The 19853-nt window shown below is 41.3% G+C and overlaps 1 protein-coding gene across 4 annotated transcripts in view; it reads right to left on the minus strand.

Moving 5' to 3' along the window:
• Positions 1 to 19853, minus strand: part of cfap36 (cilia and flagella associated protein 36) — a 145542-nt gene that overhangs the window by 25002 nt on the left and 100687 nt on the right. For all 4 annotated transcript variants that reach the window (XM_041177562.1, XM_041177584.1, XM_041177571.1 and 1 more), the window contains 3 exons: positions 19737 to 19839; positions 11364 to 11536; positions 2169 to 2327 (listed from right to left, as the gene is read on the minus strand). In XM_041177562.1, coding sequence (XP_041033496.1) covers positions 2169 to 2327; positions 11364 to 11536; positions 19737 to 19839 — 435 coding nt within the window. The remainder of the gene's footprint in view (positions 1 to 2168; positions 2328 to 11363; positions 11537 to 19736; positions 19840 to 19853) is intronic.

The following is a 19853-nucleotide window of genomic DNA, read 5'->3' on the forward strand; positions in this document are numbered from 1 at the left end:
TTCAACAATAGAAAAAGAGACTTTAAATTTGGCTTTGGCTTTGCAATATTTTGAAGTGTATGCTGCAAACAATTCTTCAGAGACAGTTGTATATACTGACTACAATCCTTTGAAGTTTCCAGAGAAATTTCAGGATAAAAATGCCAGACTGTTCTGATGGAGTTTATGGCAATCCTTCAATTTAAAAATTATACATATGGGTGGACGAGAGAATTTAATTGCAGATGTGTTGTCAGGAGCTTAAATTCAAAAGGGACTTGGATGTCAGGAAATTGAGAATGGATTGGAGTGAACTTTATTCTTACAGAAGACTTGTATATGTACTTTCATGTTTGACGCATATATACCATAGTGAAATAGTATTTTGCATTGATAAATATAGTAAATAATACGAAGTGGGTTAAGAAAATGAAGATGTCTTTAAAAAATATGATACTTCATTTTTCTGCTTTGAGGGAGCTATGATGATGGATGTTATTTTTAAAATATTTTTGGGGATATGGTGGTATTCCTTACATTATACTATCAAATTTCCATGGGGTTGTTGAGAATGACAGGGAGTTCTAACTCTCCAGAGAGAAAAGATTGAATGAGAGGGAAAGAGAATGCAATCAGGTGGGGCAAAAGATTGCATGGGGGAAATATCACGCAATCAAGTGGGTGGAGGTCAAATTATGTGGTGGTGGGGAAGAAGAGATTATGGATGTTGCGCAGGGCAAGAGGGCGAAATCATGATCAAGCACTAGAATAGATCATGGTCACTATGGAACTAGCTAGGCAAGGGGTCATGATCACATGCAGCCGGAGTGGGGTGTGCCAAAGTCATGTGCAAGGGGGTTCACCATTGGTCGTGCACAGGGGAGCAGGGATTTTGCTGTCAGGCATGTGTGGAGGCTTAATTGTTGGGCACTTGCAGGGGCATTTCCCAAGTCGTGCATGCAAGGGGAGTGGGGGGTGGATTGTTCCTTCTCACAGGTGGCTGGGGCGAGCTTTGGTGAGAAATCCCTATTACACAATGTAGGTGGGGAGAAATTAGTAGTGGAAAAGCAGTTGTATCGGAGGGGGTTCTTCTGGGAGGGAGGCGGGGTAGGTTCACATTGGGTGGGGATAAGATGGTGTGTGTATTCTGATCCTCCTGGCCAAACACTCCTGTGGAAATAATTACTTCCCATCTCCCATCACCTGCCATATTTACTGGAAACCCACAGTCATTAAATGCAAATAGTTTTCAAATTCTCTTGCACAGAGCTTCTATTAAATATTCTAATTACCAACCCAAACCTCCTGAGAGGCATACCCACCAACCCCAAACTCACTGGCGTTGAACCAGATGCATGCATATTCGGGTTTGGGTTGAGTTAAATCTGAAAAAAGTGTGAGATTCAAGTCCCTAATCCTCTCATGCACATTCTGGGGTGGTTAAATTTTAATCCCTCTTATTTCTGCAAAGATCATGTTCCTGCTTTACACCATCCCAAATCTCATATTTATCCAAGATGCAACTATATGTATCTTGTCCTACATGAAATCTTAACTTTTCCACCATACTCATCCTTGAGAACCTCTACTGGATATATAATCTCCAATGTAATAAAATTTAAATAATCATAATCACCTTTAACTCATTCCACAGCCTCACCCCAACACTTTTCTCAGCTGAACCTCCTCCCACACTGTTCAATCTCTGTTCTTCTATTTAACACACATCTTCACCAGTAAAACAGTATTTTGCAGGGTAAAGAAATGTAAATGATATATTAAGTAAAGATCAAAATAATTAGAAAAAAGTAGAGGTAAATAAATAGATGGAACATGCAAATTAGATGTAGTTTTAGTGTAGCGTCAAATGCTAAGGAAAATAAATAAAATGAACTATACAATGTAACATTCACCCCTATTGTGTTACGGGGCATTTATGTAGACTCACTACTTTCCCTTTTAGTTTCTCTCCAGCCCCGGCTTTGTGAAACTTTTATGCTGGCCATTATATAGTCTTTATTTTAAGAAAGAGAAGATCCTAATGTAGGTCGATGCTAAATATGAAAGCTTTACATTTGTGGGTGTAGGTACCTCTGTTCTGTTCCTCCAATGTTATCTCCCACTTGGACAATGAAGCACACTATAGTCTGCAAACAAATTTGCTTGACAGATTTATCTACTAATAGTACCTCTTTGGTTTCTAGTGTGGATTGTGGTTTCTGGTTTTCTGGATTTTTTGGTAGATGTTTCTCCCTTTGTTCTTTCTTCATAGCCACTAATTTATCCCTCTGTTCCTTAAGATATGCTGCTCGGTCATGAAGCTGCCTCCTCTCACTCTCAGAAAGCTCCTGTCATAAATGATAAACAGAATATTTAATAATTTTGGGCCCATTATTGAGTCAGCATGACATCTGCGATTTTGTTATTTGGGTATGGATAATATTGTAGTTACTGCTCATCTCTGCTTACACTGAGGGCATTAAGAGTCAACTATGCAACTCTGGAATTAAGTCATGTGTTAGCTATACCAGCTGGAGTTGGCAGGTTCCTTCCCTGAAGGAAATGAGAGAACTGGTTGGCTTTTAGGATTCCCATCCACAAATTAGTAGTATTTTCATAATCAATTACATGAAGTGACACACACGAGATCTGAAATCAAAACTAGCAGGCTGCTGTACCTTAAAAGTCACTATGTTCCAATCTATTGTACCTTAATCTTTAGCCAGAGGTTGAGTTAAGGCAGTTGAAAATATTTGTTGAAAATATTGAAATTAACCCATTGGGGAAAAGAAGCTTAATTAATATAAATGAACATGCACCATAAAGTGCCTGAAATAAGCTCATCAAAACATTTTGACTGTTAGCCTATAGATGAAAACTTAAAAGTTTCCTATCTTTTTTTGTGCAATCCTCTGCATCAACAATGTGGTTCAAGTTGCTAGAACGAAAACAGCAAGTGAATTACAAGAAGTCACTAATGTTATAAAGTGATGGCATGTCTCTCCACCTGCAAAAATGGCTTGCATGGATTAATAAAACAGCATCCACTCTGCCCATTTGAGTGAGGAAACAAAAATTTCCTTAAATAAGAGCAAATTCATAATTTGGTCTACAGTATACAAAGACCGTTAAATTGCAAATTAATGTACATAATTGTTTAAATACAAAAATAATCACAATATTGAAATCAGTGTAAGATCTATTCTATTTTTTTTAAAAAGGAAACCATCTGTATTTTATGGAAGAAAAATAGTAAGTTTTCCACAATTATTTACTCAAGAAGTAAATTGATCAGGTTTTTCTGTTCTGAAGAAGTCTTATTGTAAAAGGTGATAAAGTGTAAAAGTGCAAAATCAATCAATAAAATCCACAGATATTTTTTTCACACCCTAAAAACTTACATTTGATCTTACATATTGAGAATTCCCCAATAGTTCAGTGATCATGACCCAAATCTTTCCGTGCTACTTACAATGGAAGTTTAAAATTCCGATTGCTGATTTTACCCTGCCCAGACAGCTCTGTGGGATCAGATGGCCAGAACCATGGATGGAGACTTGGGCTCTTCACACTATACTTACCCTGGTTTTTACATAGGTTTTCTGAGTTTTCCATAGCAGGTACAAAACCAGCAAAAATCTAAGTCAATTAGCTGGAGCATCAAAGCACTCCAGAATCCACAGCAATGTTTAGCCTCCCCACTCCTGGCAATGTTCACTTGCCCCCACCACCAGACAATGGTAATCACTACCCCCTTCCCCATCCCTGCAATATTCAGCCATTGTCCCAGCAATGTTCAACACTTCCTTCACGACAATTTTAATCCCACCCCCTTGTTCCAGTGACGTTCAGCACGGTGCTCACACCCTCCCAAGCCCTGGATAGCACTGATCTTCAGCCCCACAGACAGTGCTCAACCCCCAACTACTGCCCCTCAACTGACTCACCTTCTGGAATCTCTGGCTCCTGTCTAGCCGATTTTGAAAAAGTCGGCATAGTTCCAGAGTGAAGGGGATGGGGGTGAGTTGACCACCTTTTTTTCTGTTTTTGTGCAGTGAGGGGCAGGGGACTAAGCACTGGGGTTGAGAGATGGGGGTGAACACTTGTCGAGGGTGAGAGAGGGGGTGAACATTGTTGAGGGGTAAGTGAGGGTGGTAAACAACTTCAGGAATGAGAGAGTGGGTGAACACTGTCAGTAGGATGAGGCTATGCAGTTTCGGAGGTTGACAGCTTCATTTTAAACAATATAAGTCAATGTAGGTCAATGAACTGAAGACAGACCTTAAAGGGCGGGTCTTCAGTTAATGACAAAAGGGTCGTGGCTATGCTGGAATTATGTCCAACAATTTGTCCCCTGACTATGTTCGCCCCTGCATCCCTGCTGTAGCCAGCATTGGAAGGTGCAAAGCCTTCAGCAGAAAATGGTAAGTGGGCAATTTAAATCAGAGTCAGTGTTGGACACATCCTCTCCAATGCTGACCAGAAGAACTGGGCCTATACATAACATACAATATTCAGCCAAAGAAGTCCTCCCTTTAGTCCTGTTAAAAGCCAGATCCCAGTTTGGGTGATAGTATGGCAAACTGAGCTCAAAACCTTAATTTTCCTTGCTACCCATTTTCAGGGCAGGATAGAAGTGGTTTGACAAGTCTGTAGAATATCTGGCCCCAAAAATGGTGTCCACAGTTCCCTTCTTGTGACATTGTAATAAATCTGATTGGTGCACAAATCCCACCCCAAAGGATGCAGATCAAATCAGAACATGGGGATAGGTTTTGGGGCTCAGTCATGCAAAGAATCTCTCTCCATTACCTCCCTAACTATTAAGGTGGTGCTATTGGTTCCAAAAATGTTTCAGAGGCAGGAAAAAAATCAGGAAGGTCATAAGTCATACCAGTTAGCAACCCTGAGATGGTGGCCTCAATTTTAATCCAACTTGCTCATTGTACTTTTAATATCTTTACTGTCTTCCTGAAGAGAGACAATGCAGGGCTCATGCTGGTTCTCCAGCCAGTGGGTGAGGGCCTCGTTGCCTCTATTAAGTTAAATGTTGCCATGTATGTGGTTTAAGTTGGATAGCCACAAAAACGGGAGTGGGCATCGTGATACATGATTAGTCTGCACCAACTTCATGCTATTTGCCTATTTGAATGACTGTTACATGTAGCCAGTGTTAAACACACTTTTCATTGGCTGCTGCATTGGCAGGGGGTTGGATATCATAACTCAGTTAATGTTAATCTTCATCACTTAAAAGGAGGTGTACGTGGCTGGATCAGTTGCCAACAAATATCTTGGAAGTGATTCTGAGCTGGGAGACAGTGAAGAATGGCACCGTACTGGAGAGATTGGTTTCCAAGGTTTCTGGACACTGCACTGGAGGCCTTAGCAGAAGAGAAAGGAAGGATAGATGTTCTATCTTCACAGAGGGCCAGAAGGATCTCATGACATGCTTAAAAAACAGTAGGAGCAGATAACCATCGAGTTCAAGGCCAGTAGTCAAACCCTGAGGACCTGGAAGCAGTGCCATAAGAAATTCATAAGACGTAAGAGCAGAAGTAGGCCATTTGGCCCAGCGAGTCTGCTTCGCCATTCAATGACATCATGGCTGATCTGGTACTCAATTCCACTTTCCTGCCTTTTCCCCATAATCCTTGATTCCCTTACTGATTAAAAATCTACCTTAGCCTTGAATATACTTAATGACCCAACCTCTATAGCCCTCTGTGGTAAAGAATTCCACAGATTCACTACCCTCAGAGAAGAAATTCCTCCTCATCTCTATCTTAAATAGGCGATCCCTTAATGAGTCTATGCCTTCTGGTCCTAGATCCTCCCATGAGGGGAAACAACCTCTCAGCATCTACTCTGTCAAGCACCCTAAGAATCTTATATGTTTCAATAAGGTTGCCTCTCATTCTTCTAAACTCCAATGAGTACAGGCCCAATCTACTCAATCTCTCCTCTTATGAAAATCCCTCCATACTCGGAATCAACCTAGTGAACCTTCTCTGACTGCCTCCAATGCCAGTATTATCTTTCCTTAGATAATGGGACCAAAACTGTTCACAGTATTCTAGGTGTGGTCTAACTAGTGCCTTGTATAATTTTAGCAAGACTTCCCTAATTTTATACTCCATTCCCTTTGAAATTAAAGGCCAACATTCCATTTGCCTTACCTATTACCTCCTGAACTTGTATGCTAATTTTTTGTGATTCATGTATGAGGACCCCCAAATCCTGTTGCAGCTTTCTCCATTTAAATAATATTCAGACCCTTTTTACTCCCTGCCAAAGTGCATAATCTCACACTTCCCACATTATATTCCATCTGCCAAGTTTTTGCCCATTCACTTAACCTGTCGATATCCCTCTGTAGACTCTTTGTGTCATCCTCACCACTTGCCTTCCCACTTATTTTTGTGTCATCTGGAAACTTGGCGATAGTACATGCACTTCCCTCATCCAAATCATTAATATATATTATAAATAATTGTGGCCCCAGCACTGATCTATGTGGCATTCTAGTTATAGGTTGCCATCTGAAAATGCCCCCCTTATCCCAACTCTGTCTTCTATTAGTTAGCAAATTCTCTATCCATGTTAATATACTACCCCTAACACCATAGGCTTTTATCTTATTAAGTAGCTTTAGTGCAGTACCTTATCGAATGCCTTTTGGAGATCCAAATATATTACATCTACTGGTTCCCCTTTATCTATCCTGCTTGTTACTTCCTCAAAGAATTCTAATAAATTTGTCAGGCATGATTTCCCTTTCTTGAAGCCATGCTTACTCTGCTTGATTATTTTATGCATTTCTAAATGTTCTGCTATTACATCCTTTATAATAGGCTCTAACATTTTCCCAATGATGGATGTTACGCTAACTGGCCAATAGTTACCTGTATTTTGTCTCCCTCCCTTTTTGAATAAGGGTGTTACATCGGCAGTTTTCCAAACCTCTGGGACTTTTCCAGAGTCTAAGGATTCTTGGACGATTACTACCAGTGCATCCACTATCTCTGTAGCTACTTCCTTTAATGTGCTAGGATACAACCCATCAGGTCCAGGGTATTTAATGGACTTTAGCCCCATTAATTTCTCTAGTACTTTTTCTCTAGTGATAGTTATTGTATTTATTTCTTACCCCCTTTTTTCCCCATGATTATTTATTATTTTTGGTTTGCTATTAGTGTCTTCTACTGCAAAGGCTGATGCAAAGTATTTATTGAACTCCTCTGCCATTTCCTGGTTCCCCATTATTATTTCCCCAGTCTCATTCTTTGAGGGGCCTATGTTCACTTTGGCCTCTCTCTTGCTTTTAGTTCAATGACCTCATAGAGTGGTCAAGGCTAATGAATGCATCTTCAAATGGCATATCCTGCCAACCGCACCACTTATGGCAGACACTGCTCAAATCACCACACACCATGACTCACCGAGGAACAATCTATCAATCATGCCCACATCTCAGAACTTGCATTTACCACCAGCAATTCAACCATAGCAGCCAAACAGTTTGTACAACACACATGCCTTTCTCTTGCATGACAGACAACTGGAGGCAGCAGGAGCTAACTGGAGGGAGAGAGACACACACCTACCATGCTCCCATGGAGGAGATGATGCTGGCCATTCCTGGGATGCTCATTGCTGAGGCCAGGCCAAAGGTAGAACTGAAACCATTGAAGATGACAGTATCCTTGTACCTAATCCTCTTCCTTGCATCCCACATTCTCCTCATTCCACATTCTTTTCTGATTTGCAATTGAAACATGGGGGAGAATTTTTAGCTCGGTGGACAGGCACACACCAGACCCGACTGAGTGTAAAATGATGCATCCTGATGTCATCATGCACTCGTGTGATATTTCATCGGTGGGTGCACGCCAGAGTCGGCAGTGCAACCACTGACAATTAAAAGGTCGATTAAGGCCATTAACAAGGTCATTGAAACATTTTTTGCCGCCAGTCCAACCTTACGGTTGGTAGGCAGGTGAAAAGGCCAAGCGGCCTTTGCATTTTTTAGGCAACCTCATTCACGGGCAGGATGAGGTTTTCAACAGCAAATAAAGATAAAATAAAACTTTTAAAATTTCACTTATAACATGTCCCTACAGAGTCACATGAAGGGACATGTTTTATAACATTTTTAAAATCTTTATTTCTAAAACTCTTCATCTCCCTGAGGCAGCTCTGTGCCTCGGAGATTTTCAAGTGCATGCACGTGCAAAGTTCACGCTCGCCCTCCGCCCCCCCCCCCCCCCCCCCCCCCAACCACACAGACAGCGCTGAGCGCTGCCGGTCACATTTCACACTGGGCAGGCCTTAATTGGCCAGCCAGCATGGAATCGCAGTCTGGCCCCAATCGCGGACAGCTTCCCAACACCCCCCCGTCCCTACCGAGGCCGCCGGACAAGGACAAAATTCTGCCCTTGGTGTAAGCCTGCACCTCTTACCACGAACCACAACCTTATCCTTGTGCCTTTTTCCTTTCAGATACCCAAGAGCTGTAACCTGGTCACACAACAAAGAAACACAACAAGAAAATGATGGCAGAGACCACTTGATTTCACACTTGCAGCCACCAACTCAGACGCCGACACTGCATATATCTTAGCGAGGATAGCATAGAGGAGGGACCTGCATTTGGAGACACATTGGGCGCGAGCAGGCTGCAGCCAGAGCAGGGGGCAAGGATAATGCAAGTGCCAGCTCACTGGAGGGCAATGTCATATACAGGTTTCGTTGCATAGCATTCAGTTGAACACTGATAGGGTGGCTAAAAAAGAATTCACAACTAAATGCTTGGTACATTGGGAAGCCTGCCGTCAATGTCGAGGACGAATCTGGCACCAACTAGGCATCAGGCTTGATGCAGATTGTCGAACACATCCTTTCCAGAATGGAAGTGACGTCCAACTCTGGACTGAACCACGATGCAGCACCTGATATCTGGCGTTGCAGCTTTCATTGCAGCATACACAGCAACCACCCAGTGTCCAAGTGCTACCATTCAAGCTGAGACTGTTGTCAACAGTGGATTACCGTGTGCAGACGTGCTTGTAGGATGTCACAGCAGTCTTGCAATCTGTTCTCCAACAGATACTGGTTTGTGAGGCTCTGCTACAAGGGAGTAACAGTTATTGTGGACAAAATTAATAAGATACTTGGGCAAATGAGGGTTAATTAAGGAAAGCCAGCACAGATTTGTTAAGGGGGAATCATGTTTAACTAATTTGCTTGAGTTTTTTGACGAGGTAACAGAGAGGGTTGATGAGGGTAACACTGTTGATGTGGTGTACATAGAATTCCAAAAGGCATTTGATAAAGTGCTATGCAATAGACTTGTGAGCAAAGTTAGAGATCATGGAATAAAAGGAATAGGAGCAACATGGATACAAAATTGGCTGAGTGACAGGAAACAAAGAGTAGTGGTGAACAGTTATTGTTTTGGACTGAAAGAAGTGGGGTCCCGCAGGGATTGGTGTTGGAACCCCTGCTGATCCTGATATATACTAAGGACCTAAACTTTGGTTTGCAGGGCACATATTCAAAATTTGTAGATGAAATGAAACTTGGAAGTATTGTGAACCATGAGGAGGGTAGTGTAGATATTTAAAAGGACATAGATAGGTTGGTGGAATGGTTAGACAAGTGACAGACGAAATTCATTTCAATTGAAAAACCGTAGAAAGCCAATATAAAATAATGGGTACAGTTCTAAAAATAGTGCAGGAGCAGAGGGAGCTACAATGTATATGTGCATAAGTCATTGAAGGTGGCAGGACAGGTTGAGAGCTGTTAATAAAGCATATGGCATCCTGGGCTTTATGAATAAGGGCATAGAGTATAAAAGCAAAGCAGTTATGTTAAACTTGTATAAAACAGTGGTTTGGCCTCACCTGAAGTACCGTGTCCAGTTCTGGGCATCACACTTCAGGAAGGGTGTGAAGGTATTAGAAAGGGTGCAAAAAAGATTCTTGAGAATGGTTTCAGGGATGAGGGGCTAAGATTGGAGAGGTTGGGATTGTTCTCCCTGGAGAAGAAGGTGAGAGGATATTTGATAGAGGTATTCAAAATCATGAGGGGTCAGGACAGAGTAGATAGGGAGAAACTGTTCTCATTGGTGGAAGGATCGAGAACAGAGGGCAAAGGTTTAAGGTGATTGGCAAAAGAAGCAAGAGCAACATGAGGAAAAACTTATTAATGCAGTAAATGATGAGAATCTGGAATGCACTGCCTGAGAATGTGGTGAAGGCTGGGTCAATTGAGGCTTTCAAAAGAGAAACGGATCATTATCTGAAAGGAAAAGAATTTCAGGGCTCGGGGAAAACGCATGGGAGTGGAACAAGGTGAATTGCTCCTTCAGGGCATGCTGAATGGCCTCCTTCTGTGCCACAACTAATCATATAATCAAAGAATGGTTAATCTACAGTGTAGTTATTAGTATTCATGTTCTTTGTTTTTTTTAAATGTATAAAATTCTTTTGTTTTAAACTGTGAACCTCGTGGCTTCATTCTTTTAATGACTACCTGGCTTTTCGGATTTCCAAACAAAAAATAATAAAAACATCTCTACCGAGATCATAACCCCAGGCAAAACTAAGCAATCAGTCAGAATTTCCTAAACATCCGAATGAAAGTTGATAAAATTTTAGAAAAACAAAAACTGACAATTTCCTGGGCCTCATTATTTGGCAGGATATTGGAACAGCATACAATTGTGACTGACACAGATAAAATATCTGAAAATGGAGCCTGAAAGGGAGAGAGGTGGTAATGTTGTGGGGGATGGTGCATAGTAAGGCAGCTGCCATGTGGCACAATGAGGAACAGATGTGCAAGCTCTAGTCAAAACAGCTTTGTTCTCATTCTCCTAGATATGAATTTCAAACTACCCACCATACACAGAATAGGATGTGAAGAAGAAAGTAATTAGATTTTCCTGGGAAAACAGTGGTATTTTCACTGAATTAGTATTCCAGAGACCAAGGGAAATGATCTGGGGACCTGGGTTCGAATCCCAGCATGGCAAATGGTGAAATTTGAATTCAATAAAAAAAAAAAATCTGGAACTAAAAGTCTGATGATGACCACAAAACCAATGCTGATTGTCAAAAATGCATCTGGTTCACTAATGTCCTTTAGGGAAGGAATCTGCTGTCCTCACCTGGTCTGGTCTACGTGTGACTCCAGACCCACAGCAATGTGGTTGACTCTTAAATGCCCCCTGAACAAGGACAATACTGACCTTGCCAGAGACGCCCACAACCCATCAACGAATAATTAAAAGTAAAATAAATGAAGTGAATGGATTTCTTATCTGGTTTCTGATTTTTAGATTTTACTTAAAATGAAATTCAGCTGTCTGCACTTACCATAAAAGAGCCTGAAATTCCTGCTTCTTTTTTTGCCTGTTGTAGCCAAGTCTCTGCTGCATCACTTTGGTGCATCTTTTTTTCTATTGATTCTGAAGGCAAAGGTTTTTCTTCTCCTTTCACTGGGACTCGCACAGGTCCTAACACTTTTCTGGTAATTCCATTGCTTTGTCCTAGTAAGTAACCAATAAACCAAAATGAAAATGGTAAATTACCATGGGAAAAATACAGAATAACATTTACTCTTTGAATATTGAAGTGCCTCTGCTACTCAAAAATATAATCATCTTCATTAAATTATCGTAAAAAGGGTCATGAATTCTCATGCCGCCGTGAAAATCTGAATATACTAGCTGATTTTAGCTGTAAATTCACGCAAGAATGAATTTATTTTCCAACAAATTTAGAGCTAAAAAATATGCCATCAATTTATGTGGTAAGACATTAACTAAGGTTTAATAGCATATCAGCCAGCGCTATATCTGAAAACAAGACACATTGTCCTGTATCTTCATGGAGACTCCGTGGTATATCCAAAACGGTGGATGGACCACAGATCCGCAAGTTCTGTCCCCATAACCAGCAGAAACCTTTTTCCCTGGGGGTTGGGGGGAACGGGGACAGGTCATGACTCAGATGTGGAAAGCCTTGAACTCAGTACTAAATTCAAACAGACCCCATTTTCTCTGCAGCAAGAGCCTTATCCCATAGTGGGCAAGTTACGAATCGTTAGAGAAGTCGTAAATGCTTGTGAAGGGGGTCGATAGCACTGTTAAGCTGTCAAGTTATTTAAATGGCTAGCTCTTTAGAAATTGAAAAAAAAATGCCTGCCTGTGTCTGTGAAAGTTGAAAAAAACTGTTCTAGCAGTTTCAATAGCTGTTTGTTGATATAAATGTTAAGTGCTTTCATTATAGCATTATTAATGTTTGACTACTTTCCATAACCTATCATTATCACAGTGGCAATTGTAATTTCAGTTTAACTGACAGCTCAAAGAAGTTGTTAAAGGATTGCCTGCCTTTGATGTGGGGTTATGAATACAAATGTTTGTTTTTATACAGAATTAAGTACTTAAGGGATTTAAGTGTATTGAATGAGCTTTCATGAATGAGAGTCTTTTTAATATAGTGCAGTCTGTAATATATATTTAGAACTTTATCTTATTTCCTCCCAGTATGGCTCCTGAGGTCTGTCCATGGTGGATACTGGGTGAGCTGGCATGGTGTAAGGGCAAAAGGTGGTGGGTGGTGGTCATGAGTTGGCATCAAGTTGGCATTGATGCTATAAGGGGCAATGGGGATGGGTGGGGGTCATGTTTGGCACTAACTTGACATAGGGCTATAAGGGCCATGGGGAGAGGTGTTTTTATTATTGTTTCATTGGATGTGGGTGTCACTGACTAGGCCGGCATTTGTTGCCTATCCCTAATTACCCTTGAGAAGGTGGTGGTGAGTCAGCTTCTTGAACCACTGTAGTCTTTGTTGTGCAAATACTGCCACAATGTTGTTAGGAAAGGAGTTTCAGGATTTTGACCCAGTGACAGTGAAGAATTGGCGATATAGTTCAAGTCAGGATGGTGTGTGGCTTGGAGGGAAACTTGCAGGTGGTGGTGTTCTCATGCATCTGCTGTCCTTGTCCTTCTAGGTCATAGAGGCTGCATTTTGGAAGGTGCTGTCGAACATGGTGAGTTGCTACATCTTGTAGATGTTACATACACACTGCTGCCAGTGTGTTGGTGGTTGAGGGAGTGAATGTTTAAAAGTGGTGGATGAGGTTACCAATCAAATGGGCTGCTTTGTCCTAGATGCTGTCAAGCTTCTTGAGTTTTGTTGGAGCTGCAATCATCCAGGCAAGTGGAGAATATTCCATCACACTCTTGACTTATGCCTTGTAGATGGTGGACAGACTTTGGGGAGTCAGGAGATGAGTTACTCGTTGCAGAGTTCCCAGTCTCTGACCTGCTCTTGTAGCCATAGTATTTACATGGCTGGTCCAGTTCAGTTTCTGGTCTGTTGATAGTGGGGTACTCAGCAATGGCAATGCCACTGAAGTCAAAGAGAGATGGTTAGATTCTCAAATGGTGGGAGGCATAGTTTAGCATGGAGTGTCTGAGGGGCCACTGGCAGTGGGTGAGGTCATGGGTTGGCATGAATGGGCATGGGAAATGGGTGGAGTGTGAGGGATTAAGGATTAAGGAAACAACTGGAACGAAGTCCCAGAGCTTCGAATCAGGCCTTTTAAACTATCAGCCTCGTCACTCGGCAGCCCCTGTGGCCACATCCGAGGGGAGTGATCCTGACTCCATCCTGTACACTCCACTCCCCCCAGACAAAGATCTCGCCATTTGGGGCTGTTCTACCCGAGGCAGATCCAACTCAGGAATTAAAGTCCATGCCATTCACATGCATCTCTTGCCCAACTTACTCTAAGTGCTCTTTCTTTTTACTTTTATTCATGCTGCTGTGGAACTTATATCTCTACAAATGAAGATGCTGCTTTATTAAGCCCTGCTTCAAATTATAGTGCTTCTATTAGTTAATCTTTTTGCCTCTAATTTATGACTCCACTTTCAAACAAGATAAGGGATTGCTGTTCTGAAGAATTTTCCAAATCAGCCTGGTTACTTTATTATCATAGCACCAGTGAGACAAAGTCCACAAAAAACAGCTCTGATAATTACTCTTACTGGAATGAAAGTGCCACTACTCTATATTTTAAAGATAGAGCAATGTTCTTTACACAGATTGGCAACAGCCAAGGGTGAGGGGCCCTAAATATTGTAAGATTATGCTGGAGTTTAATCAACAATATCATACAGCTCAGTACAGATAAGCTTATTACTGCTTGTGCAGCAAAATCCATTCTACCAGTAACGCCATTGGCTTGCAAGGTTATTGGAGCTGAGTGGGAAGAATGTCAGCCCCAGAATATGTTTACCCCTCCAGGTCCACTTAATTAGCTTTGCTGGTTGGTCAATAATCAACAGAGGCTTGAAGCTCTGATCTGCTTGACTCTTGTTTTAGATGACTGGGCATGCCACAAGAATCAACTACATTTCAAACTCCCCTTGCCAGGATTTTCAACTTGGTGGCAGTCTTAGAACATTATAATCTTGACTGAGTAGACAGCACTCTTGTCTTTGAATTGCAAAGTTGGGGGTTCAAGCTCCAGTCCAAAGATTAGACCATATTCCAGGTTGACTCTTCAGTGCAGTTAAGGGAGTGCTGCACTGTCAAGAGATTGAACGAGACTTCAAACTGAAGCCTCCTCTTCTTCTCAGGTGGTTCTAATAATCCAATGGCACTATTTGAAGATGACGACGAGCAGGAGAGTGCTCCCAGTGCCCTGACCAACGCAACCAACATCACCAATAAACAGATTATCTGGCCATTTACCTCACTGCTGCTTGTGGATATTGTTGTGTGCAAAATGGCTGCAAGGTTTCCCTACTTTACAACAGTCACTAGACTTCAGAAGAGTCATGGACACTTCTCGTGGCCCAGACGAGCCCATGAACAGGAAGTGTCACCAGCTGCATAAGTTTGAGCTCTGCATTTCAGAGCTTGAGCAGTGGCTGGAGTCACTGAGGTGCATCTGTAATGCAGCGAACTACGTGGATAGCACATTCAGAGAGGTGGTCACACTGCAAGTTAGGGGCAAGCAGGCAGATAGGGAATGGATGACCGCCAGGCAGTTCAAGAGAAACAGGCAGGTAGTGCAAGGGTCCCCAGAGATCCCACTCATTAACCGATTTTCCATTCTGGATATCGGTGAGGGAAATAGGAAGATAAGACAGATGAATGCGTGGCTGGAAAGATGGTGCAGGAGGGAGGGCTTTAGATTCCTGACACTGGCTCTGGGGGAGATGGCACCTGCACAAGCCAGACAGGTTGCATCAGAACAGAGCTGGGGCGGAGTTCCTTGCGGGTCATTTTGCTAGGGAGGGCTTAAACTAACTCTGCAGGGGTGTGGGAACCAGGAGAGAATATTTTAGAAGTAATACCAGGGTGCACGGAATGCTGGGAGAGGCAAATAGCACTAAAGTAGAGAATAGTAAGTTAATAGATGGAGCGGGAATAAGGGAGCAAGTAACGAAGTCTAAATCAGAGCTACACTGCATGTATGTAAATGCATGAAATATAGTTAATAAAATTGGGGAGTTACAGGCACAGATTGCTTTGAGGGATTATGATGTTGTGGCGATAACAGAGACCTGGCTTAAGGGAGGGCAAATCTGGGTGTTAAATATTCCTGGTTATAAGGTGTTCAGAGAAGATAGGAAAGAGAAAAAAAAGGAGGGGTGGCGTGTTTGGTTAAGGAGAGTATTGCAGTACTGGAAAAAGAGGATGTAGTCAGAGGATTCAAGGGCAGAATCGATTTGGCTAGAGATAAGGAGTAAGAGGGATGCAATTACATTGCTCGGTGTAATATATAGACCACCAGCTAGTGGAAAGGATATAGAGGAACAAATCTGCAAGGAAATTACAGAGAGGTGTAAACTTCATAACAGTAGTTATAATGGGGGACTTTACACTACTACTATCCCAGTCTATTTACTAACATTATTACGTAATTAAAGAACAAGCATTCCTAGATTGTGTTCAGGAGAATTTCCTACAGCAGTGTGTCCAAGAAAAGAGGCACAGCTAGACCTGGTTCTTGGGAATGAAGTGGGCCAAGTAGATCAAGTGACAGTGGGAGAACATTTAAGGGACAATGATCATTGTATCATAAGGTTTAGGGTGATGGTGGAAAATGACATTGGTCAATCCAGAATAAGAATAATCAACTGGCAGAGAGTGGACTTCAAAGGGGCAGGAATGGAGCTGGGCCGGACAGACTGGAACCAAAGGTTATTGGAAAAAACAGTAGCTGAACAATGAGCTATCTTCAAAGAGGAGATCGTTTGGGCACAGTCAAGGTATGTTACCTCAAAAGGGAGGGGTAGGACAAACAAATCCAGAGCTCCCTGGTTAACAAAAGAAATAGAAATTAAGTTAAAGAAGAATAAGTATGCTTATGACAATTGTATTTGCTACCTGATACCTGAGAACCAAGCTGAATACAGAAGGTTCAGTAGCAAAAGGTTCAGAAGTGACAAAAACAAATATGAGAAGCAAAGAGGATTATGAAAAATGACTGGCAGGAAATCCCAAAGTATTCTATAAGCACATCAATAGTAAAAGGGTGGTAAAAGGAGGAGTAGGGCTTATAAGGGACCGAAAAGAGGATTTACACATAGAGGCAAGAGACATGGTTGAAGTGTTAAATTAATATTTTGCATCTGTCGTTACCTACGAGGCAGATGCGGCCCAGGCCATGATGAAAGAGGAGGAAACTCAGTCGTTAGAAGGATTTAAAATTAATGAGGAAGTGGTATTGGATAAGCTGTCAACACTTAAAGTTGATAACGCACTAGAACCAGATGAGATGCATCCAAGAATATTGAAGGAAGTGAGAGTGGAAATTGCAGAGGCACTGACAATAATCTTTCAATGTTCCCTGGATTCAGGAGAGATGCCGGAGGATTGAAGAATTTCAAACGTTACGCCCTTATTCAAAAAAGGTTGTAAAGATCTGCCCTGCAATTACAGGCCAGTCAGTATAACTTCAGTGGTGGGGAAAACTTCTAGGAACAATTATTTGGGATAGAATTAATAGTCACATGGAAAAATGTGGATCGATTCGGAAGGGTCAACATGGGTTTGTTGAAGGAAAATCATCTAACTAACTTGGAGTTTTTTGAAGAGGTAACAGAGATGGTTGATGAGGGCAAGGCCATTGATGTGGTGTATATGGACTTCCAAAAGGCGTTTGATATAGTGCCACACAACAGACTTGTGAGGAAAGTAATAGATCATGGAATAAAAGGGACAGTAGCAACATCAATACAAAATTGGCTGAGGGATAGGAAACAGAGTAATGGTTAATGGGTATTTTTCAGGCCAGAAGATGATTTGTAGTGGAGTTCCCCAGGGTTGGTATTGGACCCTTGCTTTTCCTAATATATATAATTGATCTAGATCTTGGTGTGCAGGGGACAATTTCAAAGTTTGAGGATGACACAAAACTTGGGAGAATTGTAAAGTGTGAGTAGGACAGTGTAGAACTTCAAAAGGACATTGACACATTGATAGAGTGAGCAGATAGGTGGCAGATGAAGTTCAATGCAGAGAAGTGTGAGGTGATACACTTTGATCCAACACACCCTTTAGAATAGTATCCTTTATTTTATACTCTTTCTCCATGTTCTTTGTACCAGAGAGACCTGGATGTACGTAAGTCATTAAAGGTGGCAGGACAGGTAGAGAGAGCTATTACTAAAGCATACAGTATTCTAGGCTTCTTTAACAGAGGCATAGAGTACAAAAGCAGGGAGGTTATGATGAACTTATATAAGACACTGGTTAGACCTCAGCTGGAGTACTGTGTACAGTTTTGGTGCCACACTACAGGAAGGACGTTAATGCATTGGACAGAGTACAGAAGAGGTTTATAGGAATGGTTCCAGGGATGAGACACTTCAGTTATGAGGAAAGATTGGAGAAGTTGGGACTGTTTCTCTTAAGAGAGGAGAAGGAAAAGAGGAGACTTGATAGAAGTTTTCAAAATCACGAGGGGCTGGACAGAGTGGATAGGGAGAAACTGTTCCCACTCGTAAATGGATTGAGAACCACAGGTCACGGTTTTAAAGTGTTTTGCAAAAGAAGCAAATGTGAGGCGAGAAAAAACTTTTTTCACACAACAGGTAGTTAGGGTTTGGAATGCATTGCCTGGAAGTGTGTTGGAGGCAGGTTCAATTGAGGCATTCAAGAGGGCATTGGATGATTATTTAAATAGAAACAATGTGCAGGGTTATGGGGAAAAGGCAGGAGATTGGCACTAAGTTAAAATGCTCAGAGAGTCGATGCAGACATGATGGGCTGAAAGGCCTCCTTCTACACCGTAACAATTCTGTGAACCTGTGATTCTGTGAAATGACTGTGAAGCACGTCGAGATCTCCTAGGATTGTGAAATACACTATATAAAAGCAAGTCCTTTCTTTCAAAGGTCATCAGTTGGAGATGCAGAGCTTCAGTAGCAACTGCCTGCCCCTCTGCAGTTCAATCATTGTGGATACTAAACCTTAGCTATATAATGTATACATTGCACAATGCTCAGATGCAAACTTGATACTTTCAGGAGCATTGCTCTAGTTCTAGCATCTTCTCCAGAAGGGATTTCAGCATTGCTCCTCTATTCTTATTAGTGGTAAATAAATTAAAATTGTTTCATAAATGAAAAAACATGTTAAATATTCAACAGAAATGTTATGACCTTAAGTTAGTTTCTGCTGCATCAGATAACACAATAGTAAAATACTTATTGTTTGCACTGTTTAAGAAGTTACAGCAAGTTGCATTTAAAAGCAGAAGGTGGAGAAAAAAAGCAATCTGGGTGTTTTAATGCAAACATTTCAAAAGTTATGTAAGAAATGCTGTCAAGTGATAGCTAGGGCAAATAGGGTGTTGGGATGCATTCAAAGGACAACCAAATAGAGATATAGCATACTATTTTGTCCTGGTACAAGACTTTGATCAGGCCTCACTTGGAATAGTGTCCCATTTTGTCCTGGCACATGCTGGGTGACTTTGAAACTTTGGAAAGGGTGCAGAGGAAGGCCAGTAGACTAATTTCCAGTATAAAATATATTAGTTATTAATGTAGGCTAGAAGAGTTAGGATTCTACACTTTAGAAAAGTGTAGACTTCGGCGTGATCTGATTCAGATTTATGAGATGAAGAAGGGAACAGAGTTTGTTCCAGTTGACAGCTTGTTCCAATTAAATAGGTTAAGGAGGACCAAGGGTCACAATTTTAAGTTGTGCAAGGTCAGATCAAGACTAGTAACCAGGACATCGTCTTTTTCCCAGAAAACAGTAGATTTTTGGAAGAGGCTATTGTATCATGCATCAGGTGCCAAATTGCTGAACTCCTTCTGGCTGAGGTGGAGCAGAAGATCTTTACCTGTCTGCCATTGTTCTTACATCATACCTGTCCCAAAGAACTTCAAAGAAGTGTAATCAGACAAAAATTGAAATGTAAGTACCCAACAGAAAAGGAAGAAGGATTAAAGAGATGCCTCAGAAAGTATTAAGTACTCTCAGGCTTTATAATTCCTGTAAAAACTTTTTTGACAAGGCTTAAAAAGTTTTGAAAAACAAGAATAACATTTTTTTTAGAATCAAACATATTAACAGATATTTCAGATTTATCCATTATACATGTTCCATATTCAACAACATTTTATTGAATTATTAGCAATCAGCCTCCAAAATCATTAATAACATCAAGAATACTTTTAACTTTACAGGTGTTGTTCCTGTAGTTACCTGATAAACTGTTTTGTTGATCAATGGCCAGCTTGTTCCTAATTTCAGCTGAGGATACATCTTCTGTAGCATGCTCTGAAGCATTTTTTGACTTCATAACACACTGAAAAAATAACA

Source organism: Carcharodon carcharias, chromosome 2 (genome assembly GCF_017639515.1).
Source record: "Carcharodon carcharias isolate sCarCar2 chromosome 2, sCarCar2.pri, whole genome shotgun sequence".
NCBI classification, from domain to species: Eukaryota; Metazoa; Chordata; class Chondrichthyes; order Lamniformes; family Lamnidae; genus Carcharodon; species Carcharodon carcharias.